We start from the raw sequence: 21,255 nt of genomic DNA on the forward strand, positions 1-21,255 counted from the left end.
CAACCAACATCTGCCTCTGATGTTGTGGGACAACATAACAAAACAGGAGGCATTACTTTCAGAGCAGCCCTTGAACTTGATGACAGAAACTCACATAGGATGCACCACTGAAATCAGAGCATCATTTTTCCTAACTTCATGAGTAGTAATTTTGAGTGCCTAAACAAATAGTGGTATTTTCAATTACTGAATTTATAATTTATCGTTTTTCCTTTTTTAGCATTGAAAATATAATATTATTTTTATAAGCCAGGAGTTTCAGATTTTGTTCTAAAAAGTCTAATGAAAAAAGATTCAACATTAATTTTCAGAGTTACAGTAGAAATACCAGATTTTCAACTTCAGTTTTGATTATATTTTTAAAATGCAGCAGTTACTAGCAGCCACTAGAAAAAGAGGAAAATTTTAAAATCTTATTGATGAAAGATAAGGACAACTTATTATTTGGTACATTTCTATAAAAAATTTATTACTGTTATCAGAAGTATCTTGAAAAAGAACAGAATCATCATGATTTTTAAAAATCTCTAATTTATAATTTTCTCTACATCACAGAAATTTGAGTTTACTAACTGTAATGTCTCTGCTCCATTAAAATTAATAGATCTGAGTGAATATCTCCTCCATTCTCTTCAGAGCCATAAAATAAGGTAATGTATATTACATCTCAAATAGATGAAGATTCTAACTCCCCTCCTCCCCATCTATCCAATTCCTAATTCAGAGATGCCAAAAGTATTTAAAATTTTATCACCATATTTACCACGAGAGAAGGTATCTTATGTATAGATTAAGCTTTATATAATGAAAAGGTATTTCTTTTATGTTTCATTAATTAGTTGGGAGAGAGGAAAAACATCATTACCCTTCAGGGAATATTAACAAGACACTGATCATTACTCAAACAACATATCCCCAAATGTAAAAGGCATATATAACAAAAAATTAAGAATTGTTTTGGAATCCTTTTCTCAGCAGAAATACTGGCATATTGCTTGAGTAGATGAAAAGAAATTGTTGGAAATGAAGTTACTACATTAGAAAAAAAATTGAAAGGTCACATACACAATTCGTGAAAAAATGCATAAAAATATACAGTTTCAAATTTCTCATACAGAACCAGATTAAGGGGGCTAATCCTCTGTATGAGTCAAATGCCTTTCCCTCTTTCCACTCATAGAACAACTACTTTTTGATTGCCCATCACTAGATGATGTATGAGAAAGTCAGATAGTTTTGGAAAGGTAATACATTTACTGATGAAGTCAGGTTAATACTTTAGGACAGTTTTCTGTCACAAAGAGTGAAGAGTAGCAAATGTTTATGGAAAGAGTGCAAAATGAAGGAGATGCATACTCTCCCAAGACAGTAAAAATCAGTGGCTTAGGGACTTCCTGAGTTGGAGACTGCATAAAGATTACTGCGATCCATGAGCATGAAAATAATTCTCCTCTAGTTTTCCCAATTCTTTCTGATAAAAAGCCTCCCTCCTCAATATACAATGGACTTGAGAAATCAAACAATGCCTGTGAAATTACAGCCAACTATAAGTAACAGTATTGGTTTATCTGCATTCATCTTTGGCATTATTCTTTACTTTCCACATCTATTCAATTCAGAAATTACACTGCTCCTTCCTGAGCAAAACATGTTTTCTAAGAAGCTCATAGACACATCTACTGGATGGCATCACAAAAGCAAAATTAGGATTGCAAAAATTACCACATAAACGATTCACTTACCTGTTTTTCAGCTTGTCCATAAGCTGATCCTTGAGGTGACAAGAAGTGACAAATATGACCATTGTTTTTTGCTTTTTCTCGAAGAGCCATAGCAGTTCTGACTGTGGCATTTCTAGCATGAACAAACACCATTACCTTAAGAGAGAAAGAAGTAGAGCTGATGAGAAATGACTGAAATCTGAAATAATCAAAAGACCTTAATAATAAAATATTCTCTACTGTAAGAACAAATCAAGTGGGTAAATTGCATGGCATAATGATGAAAAATAACGTAGCTTTAGAGAAATTAAAGGATGATCCTCTCTGTATTACATGTAATGTTTTTCAAGAGCTTCTGAAAAGGTTCTCATTTCTAATTCGTTAGTCTTTAAAAGATAGGTAACAATCACTGGAAACAGTTCTTTTTCAAATAGTGAAGAGAGTGCCATTGAGGAAAAACAAAAGCGCTATTTGACACATTCTAAATGATCTGGAAAGCAAATACAGAAGTGATAAATTATTTAATGGTATGATTTGACTACGCAAGACAGTTGAAACAAAAACTGACCGTAAAGAATCTTTGGGGGATATTAGAGTCCCAAAACGCTTGACAATCAAAGAGAAGATAAAGTAAGAACAAATGCAAAACATGCATGCACATACACATTTGAAATTTGTTGGGTGTAAACCCCATACTATCACTCATAAAGATACCTTAAAGACACTGAATGTTTCTCTGAAAATATCAACTAAGGATTGAGCAAAAAGATAATAAAATGATAAAAATTGATAGAAGGAGAATTATCAATAAAATAGAAAGCATCTTTGAATTGATTTGAAGTCCTGTCTACAGTAGATTTTGAATGCATCATTCACACAACCTCACAGTCACTTTTTATTTTTACCACCACATAAGGTGGTTACAATGAAATGTTAATAACTATATCTTTAGAAATGTATCTGAACCAGTTTAAACTGTTATAAATTAAGATTCAGTGCAAGACATATTTAAGATGAACAATGATTCTAATGGGGAGAAAGATTTCTTCTACAGGAAACCAGGGATCATTCATTCAGTCAAGCACAGACAAGATATGATTCAACAAACTGTCATTTATACATACAGTGGAATTAATGCTTATTTAATTAATAGGAATGGACAGAAAATTCATTAAGCATGAACAGGATCCATTAAGGTAAGAGAATATGGAATAAATCATAGGAAGAAAGAGTGAGTTATTTCAAACCCAGTAGTAGACTTCAAAAGGAAAACTGGCTGTAAGACCAACGTGTACTTTCCTAGAAGTATGTGTGTCTGCATAATGCCTGAATTCCTGTCAGCTACCATGAAGAATCAACAAAAAGATATAAGTGACTGGTTTAGCCAAAGTGAATGAAGACTGCTTCTTCTTCTACTTGTTCAATTATGCCTTATTGGAATGTAATTTTTTTGTGCTAGTCAGTGATGGAGAATATCTATCACTAGCGATTAAATGTCAGTTAATTACAGTGCAAATAACAGCTTGGAATATCTGATAGCTACACACTGCTGGGAAAGGTAAGCTATAGAAAACACTCAGTATCTTCCCCCTGAGAATTTCGTGTTGCTTGCTGTTTGCATAAATTGACAACACATACTTGGTCAGACAGCTCTTTGGTTTGATCTCATATGACAATTATTGTGTTCTTAAAACTCCCACTTGGCAAAGTTAGAATGACTGGCTAATAAGTAAGCTGAATCAGTGTAAGCATATAACTACAGATCTATTTTAAGTCAGTTTCAGTTGCATTTTATGACAGGTATGTCAAATTCCAGACAGCCCTGTGCTTTTAATTTGGTTCTCTTGGCAGCAACATCCTTGCATCAACCTGTGGCATGTTACTGAAATATTTTTAAATAAAACATTATCAACGAATGAGTTAGCTATATTTAAGAGCATAATTAAACAAGTTATTACTTCTGTTCTGAGTTTAGACATTTATAATTTAATTAGAAACATAGAATTTGTGTATTTTATATCAAAGTGTACAAAGTAGCTGTAAATTTATAGAAACCATAAATTTATCATTAAAAATAATCAAAATGAAAACAGGTAACAACACAAGGAGGAGAAAGAAGAAAAAAAACGCTGTATGTCTGATACCTGGAAGAATTACATGTGACTTGCTTTAGCTTATTTGATACATTTTTCCATGATCATTTCTGTAACATTGTGATTTCTTTAATTATTAGCTTTCATCTGAGTAAAAATATTCTCAGATACATGTCATGGTAAGCATAATCATTTTGTTTAAATTAAAATACTTGTTAGCGAAATCTTTTTAAAATTTCTTCAAAAAGAAGCTACAGCATAACAGAGCATATGCATATCTTCATATTTTTATCAATTATTTAAGGATTGCCTATTTATCCTTCTGAAAATTATTTTTATAGAAAGCCTAAAAAATAAAAGTAAATTCCTTCCATTAGAAGGTCCATCAAGTCATCTTCAGTCAATTCTCACTTCATAACCTTTAATTTTAAATCCAGTTGATTTTATACTTCACTGACTTGTTTCTTTTAAAGATGAAGACACACTAAGATTTGATTCTTTGTTTAAGATATTAAACATTCATCTTCTGAAAACAGGTAATTTCTGAAAGTAAAGAAAATGAGTAAATACAGTATTGGATATTAAATAGGAATGGCCTTTTTATCCAGGCTTATGAATTAGGAGGTACAGCAATATTTGACACACTGTCTTCTTAAAAACAAAACAAAAAAACCCCACACAACCAACAAGAGATATATGTAACAAGAGGTTTTAAGATTCAACCACAAAATAGGTTTGTCAATTGGTTTTACAGTGTATTTTAAAATTTTAGATCTTATTTTATTTCAGTCTTGCATTAATTTTGAATAGCTTAAATATAAAATGTAAAATTTGAGAATGGTGTTTATATAACACTAATATTGATAAACATCTTATTTGTCCTCCAGACCTTTCTAGAATCCATAATCAAGATCAAATTAAGTGTGGTGTGACTAAATTTTTGAGGCTTGTGGATCTTCTCTTCCTAGAACAAGGCTCAAAGAAAAGCTGCAAAGAGGAGTGCTTTTAAAGTTGGAAAGGAACTCATAAAGCCAATCAAAAATAACAAGCAGATCTGCACACTCTTGTACTTATATCCAACAAACTTCTTAATTAACCAGGCTACAATTTTTTAGGAACTGTTTAAACAAGACACAGAGAAATACCGGGACATTCAAACTAAACAAATTACAGTATAGAAAGCATTGTAGGTGTAACACTTCAGTTGGTAGAACTATTTCTAGAAAAGAAACCGCAAAGGCACTACTGACAAATGAGATGTGGTAAAACTAAGTCACCACAGTAACACAAAGTAGAGAACAGAATACTAGCCCCAGGAAAGACGAGAGGAGAAAATAGGCCCTTCACTGAAGAATCTTCGCAATTATGTAAATAAGCAGTAACTGCAATAATTGAACAAAGCCCATTCTTGGAATTCTAAAAGCAAAGAACATTTCTCTTAGTTCTAATTATAATCAGGCAGAACCTTTATTAACTGTCACTATCATGTGGTCCTGCTTAGCCCATAACAAACAAAAGCAAAAAGATAAGGAGCTACTATTCCAAAGGCTTAGAATTTTTACTTTTATTTTACTTTTCAGGCTTCTTCCCTGCCCTTAACTCTTTCTCACCTTCATATCAGATATAATCCAGTTCTTTTCTCAGGATGAAAACCTGTTAACAGTACACTTGGTGGATGAAGCAGTAACATTCATGTCTAATTTTAACTCAGAAAAATAAGAAAGTCTAGTTGATCTAAATTTCCGTATGAGGGTAAAATTTAATAGATGACACTTCACTATAGAGTATTATGCAAACTGATAAGTCTAAATATATTTGTGTATTTAAATCCTGGCTACTGAACATTTCTACAATTATTGCATAGCACCACTCCAGTAAGACCTTTCAGTTAACACACTTCAAAGTATATCATTCAGATAATAATCAGTTTGTCCCAGAAGAATCTGAATCATTTTTCAGTGTTTGGTGCCTTGACTTCCTTTGAAATGTTAGAAGATTAATTTAAAAAGCAACAACAACAAAGTATTGCTGTGAAAGATACATCAATATAGAATTTAAACAGCATTTGGCGAGTGTAGTTGTTTTAGTTGTAGCTTCTGCCTACATGAATCTGAAATTAAATGGGACTTTCCCTCCAAGTGCTATTCCATGCTGTGATTTCCACAATAACTGGAAAACAAGCAGCATGTTTCTCTAATAGAGGACTGGAAGATGTTTCAAGTGCATGAATAGGAATAATAATAGGCAGAATTAACACAGGAAAATAACCCTGCAATTGTTAACCCTGACCTGAATGAATTGGCTCAGCTACAATTCAGGCTCTACAATGCATCTATACTGTAGAAAAAAAAAATATACACAGTAGGATAGCACTAAGTTGGGAAGCCAGACTTAAATCAATAAAATGTGCAGTTAACATCCCTTATGTTTAAGCATTATCTGCCACATTGTGTATGTGAAGCAGACAATGCTCAATTCATCTTGTATTCACCTTGTGCTATCAAGCACACTGATCAAAACCCCATCCCAAAGACAAAATTAACAATTCCATAACAGCATTTGCTTTAAGAATAATCAATACAAGAAAGCAGGATTATGGAAATCAAGAAAAATGCACATGGCATTGTTTCCTCATATGCACATTTTGCAAGTGAAACTACGGTTAACTGCATTCCCTGACTGACGTCGATACTCAAGACGTGAGATCATACAGCTTACTGTATATGACTTGATAAACTCAAAGCAGAGCTTCTATTAACTCTGTAGAAACTAAGAGCACTATCATCAGACCAATGATTCCTATGTTCTAGTTCCCAAAATTTAGAAGCTCTGATAATATGCATTTCTGAAAACATTTATTTCAGAAACTTCTGCTTGTGTAACACCACATATACTATTAAGGTCAGAGAGAATCTAAATTTTTGTTGTCCTACATAACAGACCATTTCTTTTTTATATATTATTTTTATAGTATCCATTATACTATTTTGATCCTCTGTAATGAAGATGTCATCATACATAACTATTTCCTTAGCTTGCTAAATATCTTACACTACATGAAGAACTACAAGAAACCTCATGCATAAAAGCCTTCAGAATGTTCAATAGTTACAGAGCATATTTGGTATTCCATCTTCTACATGGCTTTACACAGAATCATTGTGTGACAACATCTAACACGACAGCAATCATTCGCTCAAGGAACACATAAGAACTTGCCATGCATCAAGCAGTAACTACATATATATATACAGCTGATATAACTGTTCTGTACTGAGAGACTTTCTGCAGCTCTTACAGAAGGATATCTAATTCTCAGATGTGCAGCATAGGCTTTCTTTAAAAAAAAAAAAAAAAAAAAAAAGGGTGAATTTCATAAACTAACTACGTGCAGTGGAATTAACTGACTTTTATATATGCTACAATCATATATCAACATCTGCCAAAATTTTTAATTTAATATTATTGCACAACTTGCCAAAATAAAAATTAATTATCAATGAGAGGTAGACAGCTAGTCTGATTAAAAGGACTGCTTTATTAGCTGACTAGAGGTGCACAATCTTATGGATAATATTTACTTATAATATCAGTAACATCACCAAATTTTTACAAAGAACAAGCCTTAGCTACATATGAGACCTTGCTGCACGTTCTTCTTAAAAAAAAAAAAGAAAAAAAAGGAAAAGAAAAATTGTTGTGAAACAGCAACGTAAGACTTTAACAGGTTAATTTAGCCTGTCCTAAGTGTGTCAGAATATTCTATTTCCATGGAAAATCTCTCTGCATTAAATTATGCAAATATGTTAGGAAAAGTAATTTAGAATAGAGAGAAGCATTTCCACAGCTACAAGCTGTGTAATTAGATCTGTAGTTTGCAGTTCAAAGCTAGCTCTGTGTGTATAGCTCCAGTGCTAAAAGCATTTGCTGCTGCTCTCCGAAAACCAAAGCTTTTAAATGACAAAAAGATAAAAGAAAGGAAAAGACAAATGTCTCCAGCCAGGTTACCTCCGCAGAATTTTCTTCAAGCATTGAACAAATCAACCATTCTCACCAAAGACTTCATTTAATACTCAACACAGTAAGCACTTGCATTCCCCTAGTGCTGCATGTTCTAAGCTGTAATTCCCCTGAAACACGTTTGTGAGTTACTGCAGCACTGAAAAGTGTGTTAGTCTGAACACCAATGAGGACTAATATGTCTCTGTTATCAGGAACACATAACTAGACACTACCAGAACTTGCCACATATTCTCTTAGATGAGAAAGAAAAAATGCACTACATGTATGCATAACAAAAGTGTCTAAAATCTATTAAGAAATTTATAATCAGATACCTGAAATTCAGAAACCCTTTCTTCTGCATTGGACAGTAACAATAATTTTTCCTACAGAGAAATGTCACTTTCCAAATAGCATTCCCTACAGCAGCTCCTAAATGGTGCATTCACCTTTTAGGAGAAGCACACTGACTCTTTGAGACACTTTACTGCCTTGCCATTAGAGCGCTGGTCATACTAATGCAAGTATAGGAATATACACTTTATTTTAGCTTCAAGACATTATTTTGTTTTCCCTAGCTATGTCCTTAAAAAACGTTCTTTTATTTGAATCCAATTCTTGACTACTACTTCTACTGAAAATGAACACCTAGGGACACTGATCGACAGATCAATTTATCCATCCATTTTTTTCCCTGAATAACAGAATGAAATTTTCCCCAAGCTTCTGCAAAACTCAATTCCTAATGAAGTTTCTTCACTTCTCCCCAGGGAGTGCTGACTACCTTGATCTAGGTTAAAATGACATCCTTAGCACTTCACTAAATAGAACCGTCACCTGGAAAACTAAATATAATTCGCTAATGCTTACACTAATTCTAAGAAATAACAAAACAGTTTACCACTTGTGTTGTGACTTCCCCTCAACTGCCAAGACACAGTTCAAAATTTTAGTGCTTAACAGCTACAGATTGGAAAGTACACTTTAAGCAAAATATTAATGAGAACCACACACATGGCTTACTAGCAGTTCTTGATCAAAAGCATTCACCACGAAACCAGAATAGCTTGATTACCTAAATGAAGTTCTAAATGTTCTAAATGGAGTTCTAAATGAAGGCACAACTGTTTATATGTATTATTTCCCCTTCCCCTTGGTGACACAACAATAGTTCATGAGAATCACTATTCAGAATTAGTAGCTTAATGGAATAAAGTATATGAAATAGAAATTTTTAATAAGGTAATCCATACTGAAGTTTAAAAAGTTTAACACACAAATCTTGCATTTTAGTAGATTTTTATATTTTTCAAAGTGAAAAGTTTTTTCAAGTATTGAAAAACAACAAAGCTGAACAAGCTATGTCACTTACCAATGCAACAGAAACTGAATTAAGTTCATTTTATTACATCTTGGATTTAAGAGAAATACTGATTTAACCTTTTTGAGAATTAAGATCTTTTACAATACAGAAAATGGAAGGTCTATTAAACTGCTTAAAAACTGGTTGTAAATGAGACATTCTGTACACTATTTCTTTCATATAGAAAAATAATTCTTGACAATTTGAAAGCAGACTACATTTACTCATCACGGCAAAGTAAATCATATACATCGGAATCTCATTCCCACTCTAGGCTTCAGAAACACTCAAAAAGTTCAGCAGGAGCACTATTAAAAAAACCCTGTACATTCAAAAATAAGCCAGCAAATTCTGCTAAGGAACAAAAACACATCATAATATGCAATAATGGAAAAGAATAATTCACAACAATAATAAATCCAATGTCTCATCAACTAATGAATACTGTGTTGCGATATAATCTACTCTGAACTCTTGATAGATTATCAGTGATTGCTGTCTCTGTTAAGTTTTAATTGTCACTCAAACTACCACTGATCAGCTCTGCTTAAAACAACAACTAGGATTTCTGACATAATCTCAATGGAACCTAATAATATAATTAGATAAGTAGCAATGTAAAGTATTTAGATATATTGGCATTTAAGAGTATTAAAACCCACTCAGTTTACACAGACTTTTTACTATCATAATGCAGAACTGCTCATTTTTCTAATGATAACAATTCTACTTTCTTAATTCCCTGCAAGAAAGACATCTGCCTATTATTATTTGCCATACTTGTTTTAATGTTTCTCATTTAAGACATACCTACCCTAATGAATACTAGAAAGTAAAGTTCAATCTCCTTTTTGTTACTGCTCATGGAATTCTATGTTAAAAGCTAAGATAAGGACATTATGTTGGAACAACTTTCTTCATTTGCTTCCTCTCTGCCCTTCTTTTGTATAGTCTCCTACACTTTGATTCTACCCATATAAAAAGATTCTACTATCATACACATTCTGAAATACTTTAACACCTTTCATGTTAATTTTCATTTCTGTTATATTTTTCCCTACATAAAGCCATTGTGACTATTTCTTCCCACCTGCTTGTTCTCCCCATACTTGGAAGTGTCTTCCAGAATTATTTTCACTATCACTTTTCCAGGTATTCAAGAGACTAACCTGTAGCTATCCCGATCTTTCTTTTTGTCCTTTTTGAAAATAGGCATGACATTTCATAGAATCAGAAAGGTTGGAAAGATCAGTAAGATCATCCAGTCCAACAGTCAATTCACCACTACCATACCACTAAACCACGTCATTCAAGGCAACATCTATCCTTTTCTTGAAAACCTCCAAGGACAGTGACTCCACCATGTCTATGGGCAGCATGTGATCCAATGCTTCACCACTCCTAATAATTTTTTCTTAATATCCACTCTGAATCTCCCCTGGCATTTGCTCTCTTTCAGCTCTCATGGACCTCCACTAACCACCTAGGTCTTTAAAAGATCAACATAACATTTAGTACTGTGGGTGAATCCCATCAAGTTGCACAGACTTATAAAAGGGTGAGTGAAAGATAAGTCTGCTCCACGACTTCCCATTTCTTTCAGGGACTTGTCAATCCAGAAGGCAGATCTTTCCATCAAAGACAAAAGTGAAGAGGGCATTGAGTAGCCTTCTCTATGTCCTTTTTCACCAACACTCCTGCCCCATTCAGCAGACAGCCCTAATCTTCCCTAGTCTTCCTTCTGCTTTTGTGGTACTTGCAGAAAACCTTCCTCCTGCCCTTTACCATCTGTAGACAGATTCACCTCCAGGCAGGATTTGGCCTTCCTAACCTTATTCCAAGCAAGCAGAGGCAGTGCCTTTGTATTCCTCTTGTGTCTCCTGTCCCCAGTTTAACTTCCTATATGGTTCCTTTTATTATTTTAGCTTTTTTTTTTTTTTCCCCCAGAATTTTCTTCTCATCCATGCTGGCCTTTCATTGTCTTTGCTTGATTTTCTGCACACGTGGATGGATCATTCTTGAGCTTGGCAGATATGATCCATGAAAATCAACCAGCTCTCATGGACTCTTCAAAGGCATCTTTCATGAAATTCTTCCAAGCAAATCTTGAAGAGGCCAAAATCTACTTCCTCAAAGTCTAGGTCTGTGCTTTTTGCCTTGTTGTCTCCATTAGAATCCTGATTGCCAAGATTTCACAGTACATCTCAGCACAAGGTTCATCAGAATGTTAGCACTCCTCAACTCCTAAATTACCCGTGCTAACAGTTGTCACAAATACAATGCAGAAAATTCTGGGATTGTTTTTGCCCTGCTGTACTGACTCTCCAGAAGATAGTGGGGTGGTAAAGACCCCAGAAAGATCACAGTCTGTGGTTATGAAATGATATCTACTTTTTTGAATAAGGCTGTAGCTACTTCTTTTTCCTGGACAGTTGGTCTGTAATAAACTCCCGCAACAATATTGCACATGTATGTCTACCTACTAATCCTACTCATAAATTCTCAGTTGGACTACCATCCGTTTCTAAGTCCTGGTATCCTTGCTGTGCTCTCACATACAGGCAAACTCCCTGCTATACTGGCCTGACCTTGTTGAAGAGCCTGCTCCACCTATTGCAGCACTTAATTTTGTGAGCTCTGTGATCTCAATGAGACCTCAGCTTCTGGACGCAGATGCCTAATTTTTCCTTTTTGTTCAACACATAGAAGTGGTGATGCAAAACACCATATAGTATTTTCTGCCACAATATGGAAATGAAAGGATTAGGGGCATGATGTCACTACCATTCAAAGCTATGGTTAAGAGTTTTGGACCCAGAAAGTTCTACAGTAAGCCTCAAGCATTAAGCACAATAACACAGAACCCTTAAATTGAAAAAGCAGACTGTGTATGCAACACCAACAAAGAAAGGATGCTTCTTGATAAAAAGTATTTAACCATATGAAACATAATGATTCTGCCTTGAAAGATATAGAACAGTAACATATTTTTTGTTTATGTGTGTTGATTGGTTTTTGGTTGATTTGGAATTTTAAAATTACTGTTAAAATGAGTTACTTTAAAATTTCCAAACACTTGTATTTATGATCTAGCTTCATATTTTGATTTACTCTGGAAGCTCAGTTATGGAATCAGTGCTATACTATAGATTTCTTGATACTAACAGAAAACCTTTCAGAACAATGTAACACGATCTACGCTATCTTCAATTTGTAGCTTTAGTCAAGTATATTTAAATTGTAGGAAGTTAATACTTAGTTCAAATTAATTTTATTTCCATGCGTTTCAGGGTAATTTATTTTAACTTTATTAGATTTATACAGTAATTGATTACTCCCCATACCAAAAGCACTAACAAAAACACTCTGAGTCAAAGGGAGAAGAAGGTGAAAGATAAAATCTTTCATTACCTTAATGCACTAAGCCTACAAATGCCTAACACAGAAAAAAAGGTTCCAAAACATGGTATTTCTGCAAAACAGTATGAAGAGTTAACTTTACAGAATACAGAGCAAAAATGTACACAGTGAAAATTGAAATAGAATGTAAATTATTCACTAAGACAAACAAACAATATTTTACTGACTCCTACAGGTAGTAGAAATTATTTTGGATTTTAATTGAAGGATAGAAATAGAAATAGCAAGATCTATTCTTGCATAGAAAATTAAGCAAGAACAGCTAGTCCATTACTATGCAAATATATGTCATTAGGCAGCTAACAATTGCATTTTTACAGATGCCAATGGACTTGAATGACAATTGTTATTCAAAATTGTGCACAGCTTTTTCACTGCATCTTTTTTTAGATGAACAAGATCATGCAAGAATTTCTTTCAAGCATTTCCTTTTGTCCTGGCCTGACATCAGCTGTTCTAACTTCACAAAATACATACGTTTCTATGTTTCTTCCTTATAATAAATTCTATTTTTGTCAACTATCACATTGGAATAAGAGTTGTAAAGCCTATCCTTTCATGTTTCCAAAACTATGCTTAAGTATACACTGTCTATAATACGTAAGAATAACCCTGAAGCTAGTAGTAGTATGCAAATTCTATTCAGGAAAGGAACAAAGGAGATACTGGATACCTACTCCCATACTTTATATTTCAGCAAATTAAGAGTAAATTATCAAGGCAACTTCTATATCTTCTGCTTTTGTAAGAGTCAAAACATACATAAGTCTAATAAACAATTAAAGAAACAGTCAGGTCTTCTAGTTTATTGCTTGTCAGTGTTATTTAAAAACATATTGCTATGCAAAAGCTTTTCCCCCTTGCCCCTAAAAATAGGTTTTCTAAACCAGAGAAGAAACAACTTCAAGTATTAAGCGACATTTTTAATACAAAGCTTAATAAAGTTACAAAGAATTTAAAGGATGTGGCACTTTACGAACAATAGTCAACTGTGATAGAATAATTAGATGTACCTTGTAAGCCCTACTTTAAACACCTAGATCTTCTTAAGGTGTTGTATCCTAAATAAGGAAATTTTAAATACCTCATGATTAAGGATATGACAGTATATATGACTGTAACATATTCTGGAATCGTATCATCACTAATTTTAAAGAAACTATCGACACCAGAGAGCTATGTATGTAAGAAATATCCAGTTCCAGAAAATGAAAACAAGTTTAAAATCTAAAGAAATTTCCTGATGCATATTAGCATCTTAATAAAGATTTTTTACTTCCCATCCTCACTGACTCCTCCAAATAACATATTTTTTACAGCATCCTCTATTTCAAATAAAAACACTAATGAAATTTCTATGGGATTCTTTGTGGCATCTCTGAAAAAGTCTATGATAGTCACCATGTCTTGGTGGAGAGTAGTTATTTGGTTACATTTTGAATAATTTACAAAAATTTGATGATAATTAGGATGCTTGTTAGTTGATATTCTGTTACACAAAACACACACTGATTTCTTCAAGGACTACAGTAAACATGGATTTTCAAAAGCTTCAGACCACTGCCTACCTTCGGCATTTCTTCTTCAGTATCATTTTTCCTTGTCGTTAAACTCCTCATGAAGAACAATACAGAGTTAATATGAATACCCAGACTTACCCACAATCTTCTAGACCACTAGTAGTCTGCATCCCTGTGTTTGAAACAGAGCTGTTAACCTAGAACTAGTAAAATTTACAGCATTAAGCTGCAAGAATGATTTAGCTGCCTCTATCACAGGCTGTAATGGGACGGACAGAACTGGTAATATCCAAGTTGCACATCTGTAACTTGTTGCTTAGATCATCCACGAAAGACAAGATTGCTCTGGACAGTCAACTGTAGAGTAACTACATAGTATTTCTTTTGAATATAATTTGAGGTTACAAGAAATTACTCATTTGGAATCAAATTTGATTTTTATGATTCATTAATATCAGAATAATAGAAATTCTAAATAGGAGCAATTGCCACCTTAAGTAGTAGCATTGCAAATACAGACATTACTGTGTAGCTGTGAGATTATAGGCATGTACCAAATAATTTGTGAAATCATAACTATTGGAAGGAAAACAAATTTGTACTTTTGGTCTTCATAAATTCATAGTGAACGTCTGAGTACAAATATAGAGACAATTTACAATGTAGATAGCAAAAATCAACAGGAGGCACACAAATACAGCATGCGAACATTTAGAAGACTATCAGATTGAAGAATTAAGGGTCATCACGTGCATAACTTGTTAGAACATCCATTCTAGCCATTTTTCAGCTGTTCATATAGACAGCTGACACGATAATAAATGTTTAAAGCTAAAGAGATTTGACCAGAAAATATAATGGAAAAATGATACGTACATTTCATTTGACAATAGCATGAAACATCTGGTACATAAAATTTTTTTGAAGGGTATCATCTACATAGCTAGCACACCAAATGAGGATTTTTAATTAAAGTAAGATAGGAAGTTTTATTTATCCAGGCATAAGATTATAGTAACAATCATATCCTTAAAATTGCATAAGGCAGTTATCATGGAGTGCATAAATAAATCATGAAGTTGCAGAACATAAAAGTCCCTACATTAGTTGATCTGTTATTTAATTAAAGGAAAAAAAAAAAAAGGAAAAAAGAAAATTGGTGTCTGGATGAGGAGCTATGATACATGGTTTAGTAGCTTCTGGTAGCAATGGGAGTACACCCAGACTAGATCATTTTGTAGGTCCTTTCAATCTTGTGATCGTATGATTCTATGAAATCACACATAGTAATGGTCCCTGATCATGCAGAAACTACACAAGAAATTCTACAGAAAATGCTCTAAAGTATCCAAGGCTTCACTTAATCAGCTGACATGGAAATAATATCTAAAGAGACTAGCCGTAATCTTGCTTGACCATTTACCTTATCACTTCACATTTACCTACGTCTGCATATATAAACACTATCTATGTATATGCAAATAAACTGCACCTGTATTAGAAGTGATCTGTATAGATATAAAACTACCAAAACTCAAGTAGACTTAAATGAACTTTTTTAGGCTATTAAATGGAAGTCCAGACACTAATTAGATAAATAACAAATTTTAATGAACCCAGTAACTTTACATAACTAATTGTCCAAAGCGTGCTCTATACACTATATAACTCACAAAGAAGACTAAGAGAAGCTTAATTTTCAAGATACGAAGTTCCCGAGAGACCTCTAAAAAGCAATGTTTTATGAAATCTTATCTTAGAACATAGCTATAAAAGCATTGTCAACAGTTGCAGTAACCAAGCTTATGAAACTTTTATCTTCAAATGGCTTCTGCAACCAAATAACAGTTGGAAAACTGATAATAAAGAAATTTAATCCATCATTTTTGCAGATGAAATTAATAACTGTCAAATTCAGTCCTGACAATTTAATATAAAAGATTTAGAATAATTACTCAGTCTTTCTTTTTTGGCTTAAGATAACATTTCAAGAAAAATCAGTTGACACTTCGTAGTACTGCAAAGTTAAAGTGAATTATTAGAAAAAAAGAACAATTACAAACAGTGAATATTTCATATGTAATAAATAGCACAAAAACAGTTTTGAATATATAAATTCAAGCATAATCTGTTTTTGACCTGTGATATCAACAATATCAATTTGAAAGAATGAAGTATTAATAATTTGTGCAAAAAAATTCGATTTTTTTCTATGATTTTAAAAAGTACATAGATAGTATCTCAATATTTTTTCTAAAGAAATAAATGCAGGATAGTGGTATAGAACTATTTTAACTAAGTATGTAAATTCTAATTAATACAGCAAGTTTGATCTTTACAAAACTGCATACTAACCATGCATTAATTAAGAATTTCACAAGTATCATGGCTGCATTCTGCGTGTTAACAAAACACTCACACTTCATTTTACAAGATAAATAGCAAAGATGCCATAGGTATGCATATTAGAAGCAGTTGTCACAATGCTGTAAAAAATGGCAACTGTGAAATGATAACAGACAGAAGCCAGCAGAACCTAAACTTGTTCAAAGTAGAAGAGCAGGAACTGACAAGAAGGTAATTGGGGGAAAACAACAACAACAACAAAAAACAGACAAACAAAAAAATCTCCACACCTTTCTTGAAAAGATTGTTAAGAACAGTGAAATGAAATAAGCAAAAAATGGGTAGGGTGAAGATCACCACTCACAGTGCATCAAGAATGGATGGTTCTGTCTATGGCTGTTCTCCTTTTCAAAAAAGTTTTCCTCCACATTTGCAGTCTCAGCAGTAAAGCTTATAAGACCTTAACTCTAAATTCATCTCTCCACTGCTTTACAGTTCCTATTGGCTGCTTGCACAAGAGTTAATGCTATGGCACAAATATGTAGTAATATCACATATTTAAGTTGTGATGAGCCTTTCAATAGGTATTTGCTGTTGCAAAAATCCATATTCTTTGCAAATGACAACATGGGCATTATTGGCCAGCAGAAAAGCTCTTCCTTGAATTCTGAAACTATTTCTTGTATGCCTATGATAACTACTCACTACTGAAAGTGCTGACACATTGAGTCTCAATGCTTGCACAGGCAGCCAGGTGAATGAGAACCACAGAAAGATTTCAGGGCTTCCACTGAACAGCTAGTTTTTGTTATGAATTGAAAATATCAAATTCCGTTTCACTGAGAACCAGATTTAAAACAGATATTATATCATCTGAGAGTTGCACAGAAAATTATCAAAAGCAGTGGAAAACGAAACACTCATTTTCTTAAAAATTGACAAAAAAAAATTTCAGTAGATGGGAGAATGCTAAAGGTACTCCTTAAACTCCTTAAAGGTACTCCAAGATGAAAACTGTAATGAACAACTAAAATGGCAAATTAGCAAAGCACATTAGGTAAGGAACCCACACTAAAACTCAGATGCCTGTGGCTGAAGATAAAATGGAGTAACAGAGTACTGAAGTTTAGGGAGAAAACAAATTGAAACAGAGAGGAAAGCAAGATGCCAAGAGTAAGTGCAAGAGACCTGCTGAAACCACATCAAGGGCAAAGAGAACACACAATTTCTTTTGAAGGTTTAAGTAGAACCAAAGAGAACCAACTATGAAAAAAAAAAAGATTGCAGAAAAAGAAGAGATAAGTAGTTTGGGGAGTGTGGAAAAAGCATGGGGGGTTTACAAGTGCTACTTCAGGAAGCACTTTCTCTGAAATCTTTCAAGGAATTTCAGCAACTCTCATTCTAATTCATAGTGTAAAAAAATAAATCTTAAGTAATTTCACATTTTCAGAGGCTTTTCATCTTACAAAATAAAGTGAAAGGTTATTATCAATTAATAAAATGAATAGTAGCAAAAATGTTTAAGAGGTGATGGGACAAAGAGAGAAACATGATCAACACTCTCTTTGTATCCAAGGCAGTGGGATAAAACAGGAAAAGGTCAATAACAGCAGAATATACACCAGAAGTGAGCCAATAAAGCAACAGAGATGGCCAGAGTCAGGAAGAGTTATTTCCCTCAGACAGTATCTTAAAAAACTGAGCCTTGGGAAGTGCAACAATTTAATATTTTTGGAGAATGCAATCATATGTTTCTGAGGTGAAAAAAAAATCTTAAAAACATTATGTTATTCGTCAACACTCCTAAAAGCATCGTATTATTTCTCAAAGCATACAATGACAAGGGTTATTTCCACCTCATACATTGTGAAGATAAGGACACTAGGATATGCATTGTTTGAGACTGGATAGCAATGCAATATTTCACTTTATATAAAAAAATGATGTTGATACATATCATATTCAGTCCCTGCCTTTGCTGACCTTGTGAGGTTTTCTGCAGGCTGCCTCAGAAAGGTGCTAACCACTCCCCAGAACTCTCTGGCATTAGGTGTCCTTCTCACAGGTCTGTAAAACGTTAAGAAGCTTTTTCAGCCCTGTAGCTGAACTAATGCTGTTAATGCCTGTGATTCACTCCTGCTGACTGTCTGACAAAAGAAAGCTATAATCAGCAGAGGGAATGATAATTTTTGATGAGGCAGTCTTTGAGTGAATGGTATCCCTCAGTTATTCTAGAAAAACACTGGTAGAAACATTCTATCTCTAATTGAGTATGGGGTCACATTCTCTGATATATAGTGTGCACTGTCACTTTTTCCCCCTCTGTTTAAAGGATCTTTGGTTTACTAAGAGCTAGAAATACAACTCCAAAAGTGCAACTCCAAGAGGCTCTAACATACCTGTAGACAATATAAGAAAATAGAAACTTGAAGAAATGACATTAAAATAAATATTCACCAGATTGTACTAAGCACAGAAAGACACTGAAAAAAAAGAAGAGTTTTCTTTTTTGAGTTCAAATCTCACTTAACACAATCTTAAGAGGTAGGATTTAACAGGGAAATATCCTAATGAAGATCTACATTGTTAGGAAGCCTACAAAAAGAGCACACTGCCATAAAAAGCTCCTGGAAACCTTTTCTGATATTCTCCAGTCACCACAAAGTGTTGCTATTACAAAATCCCCAGAAAACTCTGTAGGCAAACCATTTATCATTACATCTTTTGTCAAGTTGAACAAGAGGAGAGTTGCGCTATAAGACAAATGTTACAGCTTCAGTTGCATTTGGTAATTCAAAGCAAAACCTACAAATGAAGTATCTCATTAGTTTGAGCAGATGGATCAAAATTAAAGGCTGAATCACCAACTCTTAATTTCCCAGTAGCCAGGAAGAGCATGAAGTCTTGCAGAGTATGAATGTTGAAAAATCAACATAAAAAGATCCTCTCCATCTGCCAGAACACATGTGTGTAGCATGCAGCTACCTCCCACCAACCTTAGTCTTAAAAAATGAAAACACACGCATTTATTAAAACACACGAACATACCACTTCAGACATGCCTCAGAATATAACATAAGACAGAGGAACGTCAGTATGACTTACATACAAATAAATGATTCCTTTTCAGCATGTAAGAATTCTTTCAGAATGAGAAAACAGAACAAGATGTAAACAAAAAAGTACTGAATTTAATTTAAGACATTCAAAAGGCTAGTAAAAATCTTAAAAGAGACAATATTTGATGGCCATTGGAGAGTTCACACTAACTCATGGAACATGAGAAAATACATTTTTCTCTGATTCTGTACTTCTTTCTTACAAGAAGATAGAATATATACATAAAGATAGAACACTCAGCTTTGTGGTTCTCCAGAGCAATGATAATGAAATCTATGCCTGTCACATATTACTGCCTCAATAGTTACAAAATTCCAACCATTTCTTAAATTCCATTTAGAAAAACAACTGCTGTGGAATTTTTTTTATATATTGAAGGAGATGGTATGCATCTCATGAAGTTCAGAAAGGCCAAGTGTATGGCCCTGTTCATGGGTCATGGGTCTTGAGCACAAATACAGACTGGGTGGAGAACAGAGAGCAGCCTTGGACTTGGATGTGTTGATTAATTAGAAGCCCAACATGATCTCGCAGTGTTGCAGACAGAGTGCTATGGTAAACAGTTCTATGTCTAGGTAGTTGCTGGTGAGCCAGGTAGTGTCCCCCAGGGGTCTGTCTTGGGACTGGTGCTCTTATGCATGTTTACCAGTGACCTAGATATCAGGGTGGAGTGCACTGCTGGCAAATTTGCAGATGACACGAAGCTGAGTGGTGCAGTTGGTATAAGAGAAGGAAAGGATATCATCCAAAGCGTTCTGCTTAAGCTTGAAAAGTGAACCCACATGAACTTAATGAAGTGCAACAAGGCCAAGTGCAAAGAGTTACACTTGGGTTGGGGCAATCCCAAACGTAATGACAGACTGGGAGCAGACACTGAGAGCAGCCCTGCCATGGAGAACCTGGGGGTTCTCAGTGGATAAAAAGCATGACATGAGACAGTAGCATGGACTTGCAGCACAGAAAGCTAACTGTATTCTAGGCTGCATTAAAGGAGAGGTGGCCAGCAGGGAAATGGAGGTGAATGTCCCCCTCTACTCTGCTCTCATTAGGCCCCAGGCTTGGGGCCCCCACAACAAGAATAGAGCTGTTGGACTGGATCCAGAGCATGGCCAGGAAAACAATCAGTGGGCTGTAACACCTCTCCTATGAAGAGGAAGCTGGGCTTGTTCAGTCTGGAGAAGAGAGGGATCCAGGGAGACCATATTGCTGTCTTTCTGTGCTTAAAAGGAGCTTACAAACAGCAGGGAGGCAGACTTTTTATGCAGGCAGATAGTGGCAGAACAAGGAAGCATGGTTTTAAACTAAAAGAGGGGAGATTTAGGATAGGTGTTAAGTAGAAATTCTTTACTCAGAGTGTGGTGAAGCACTGGAACAGGCTGCCCACGGAAACCATGGATGTCTCATCCATGGTTGTCCAAGACTAGGCTGAACTGGGCTATGAGTGAGCTGATCTAGTCAAAGATATCCCTGCAGGGGGGCACGGGGTTGGAACTGGATGGTTTTCAAGGTCTCTTCCAACTGAAACAATGCTATAATTCTGTGATTTTTCTTAGAAGAATATTTAGAAACCACCAACTTTGTTAAAAAGCAAAGAAACTTTACACATAAACAGAATTTAAACAAGCATAAGTTTAAAGGATAACTTAAAAAAAAAGCTAGGAAAGGTTACA

General features: G+C 34.3%; 1 protein-coding gene across 3 annotated transcripts in view; it reads right to left on the minus strand.

Moving 5' to 3' along the window:
- ASCC3 (activating signal cointegrator 1 complex subunit 3) overlaps positions 1 to 21,255 on the minus strand; it is a 256,841-nt gene that overhangs the window by 124,018 nt on the left and 111,568 nt on the right. For all 3 annotated transcript variants that reach the window (XM_042812582.1, XM_042812567.1, XM_042812576.1), the window contains exon 14: positions 1,743 to 1,877. In XM_042812582.1, coding sequence (XP_042668516.1) covers positions 1,743 to 1,877 — 135 coding nt within the window. The remainder of the gene's footprint in view (positions 1 to 1,742; positions 1,878 to 21,255) is intronic.

This window comes from Centrocercus urophasianus, unplaced genomic scaffold (assembly GCF_019232065.1).
Source record: "Centrocercus urophasianus isolate 14NV4802_14NV808 unplaced genomic scaffold, USGS_Curo_1.0 seq_10, whole genome shotgun sequence".
In the NCBI taxonomy this organism is placed as follows: Eukaryota; Metazoa; Chordata; class Aves; order Galliformes; family Phasianidae; genus Centrocercus; species Centrocercus urophasianus.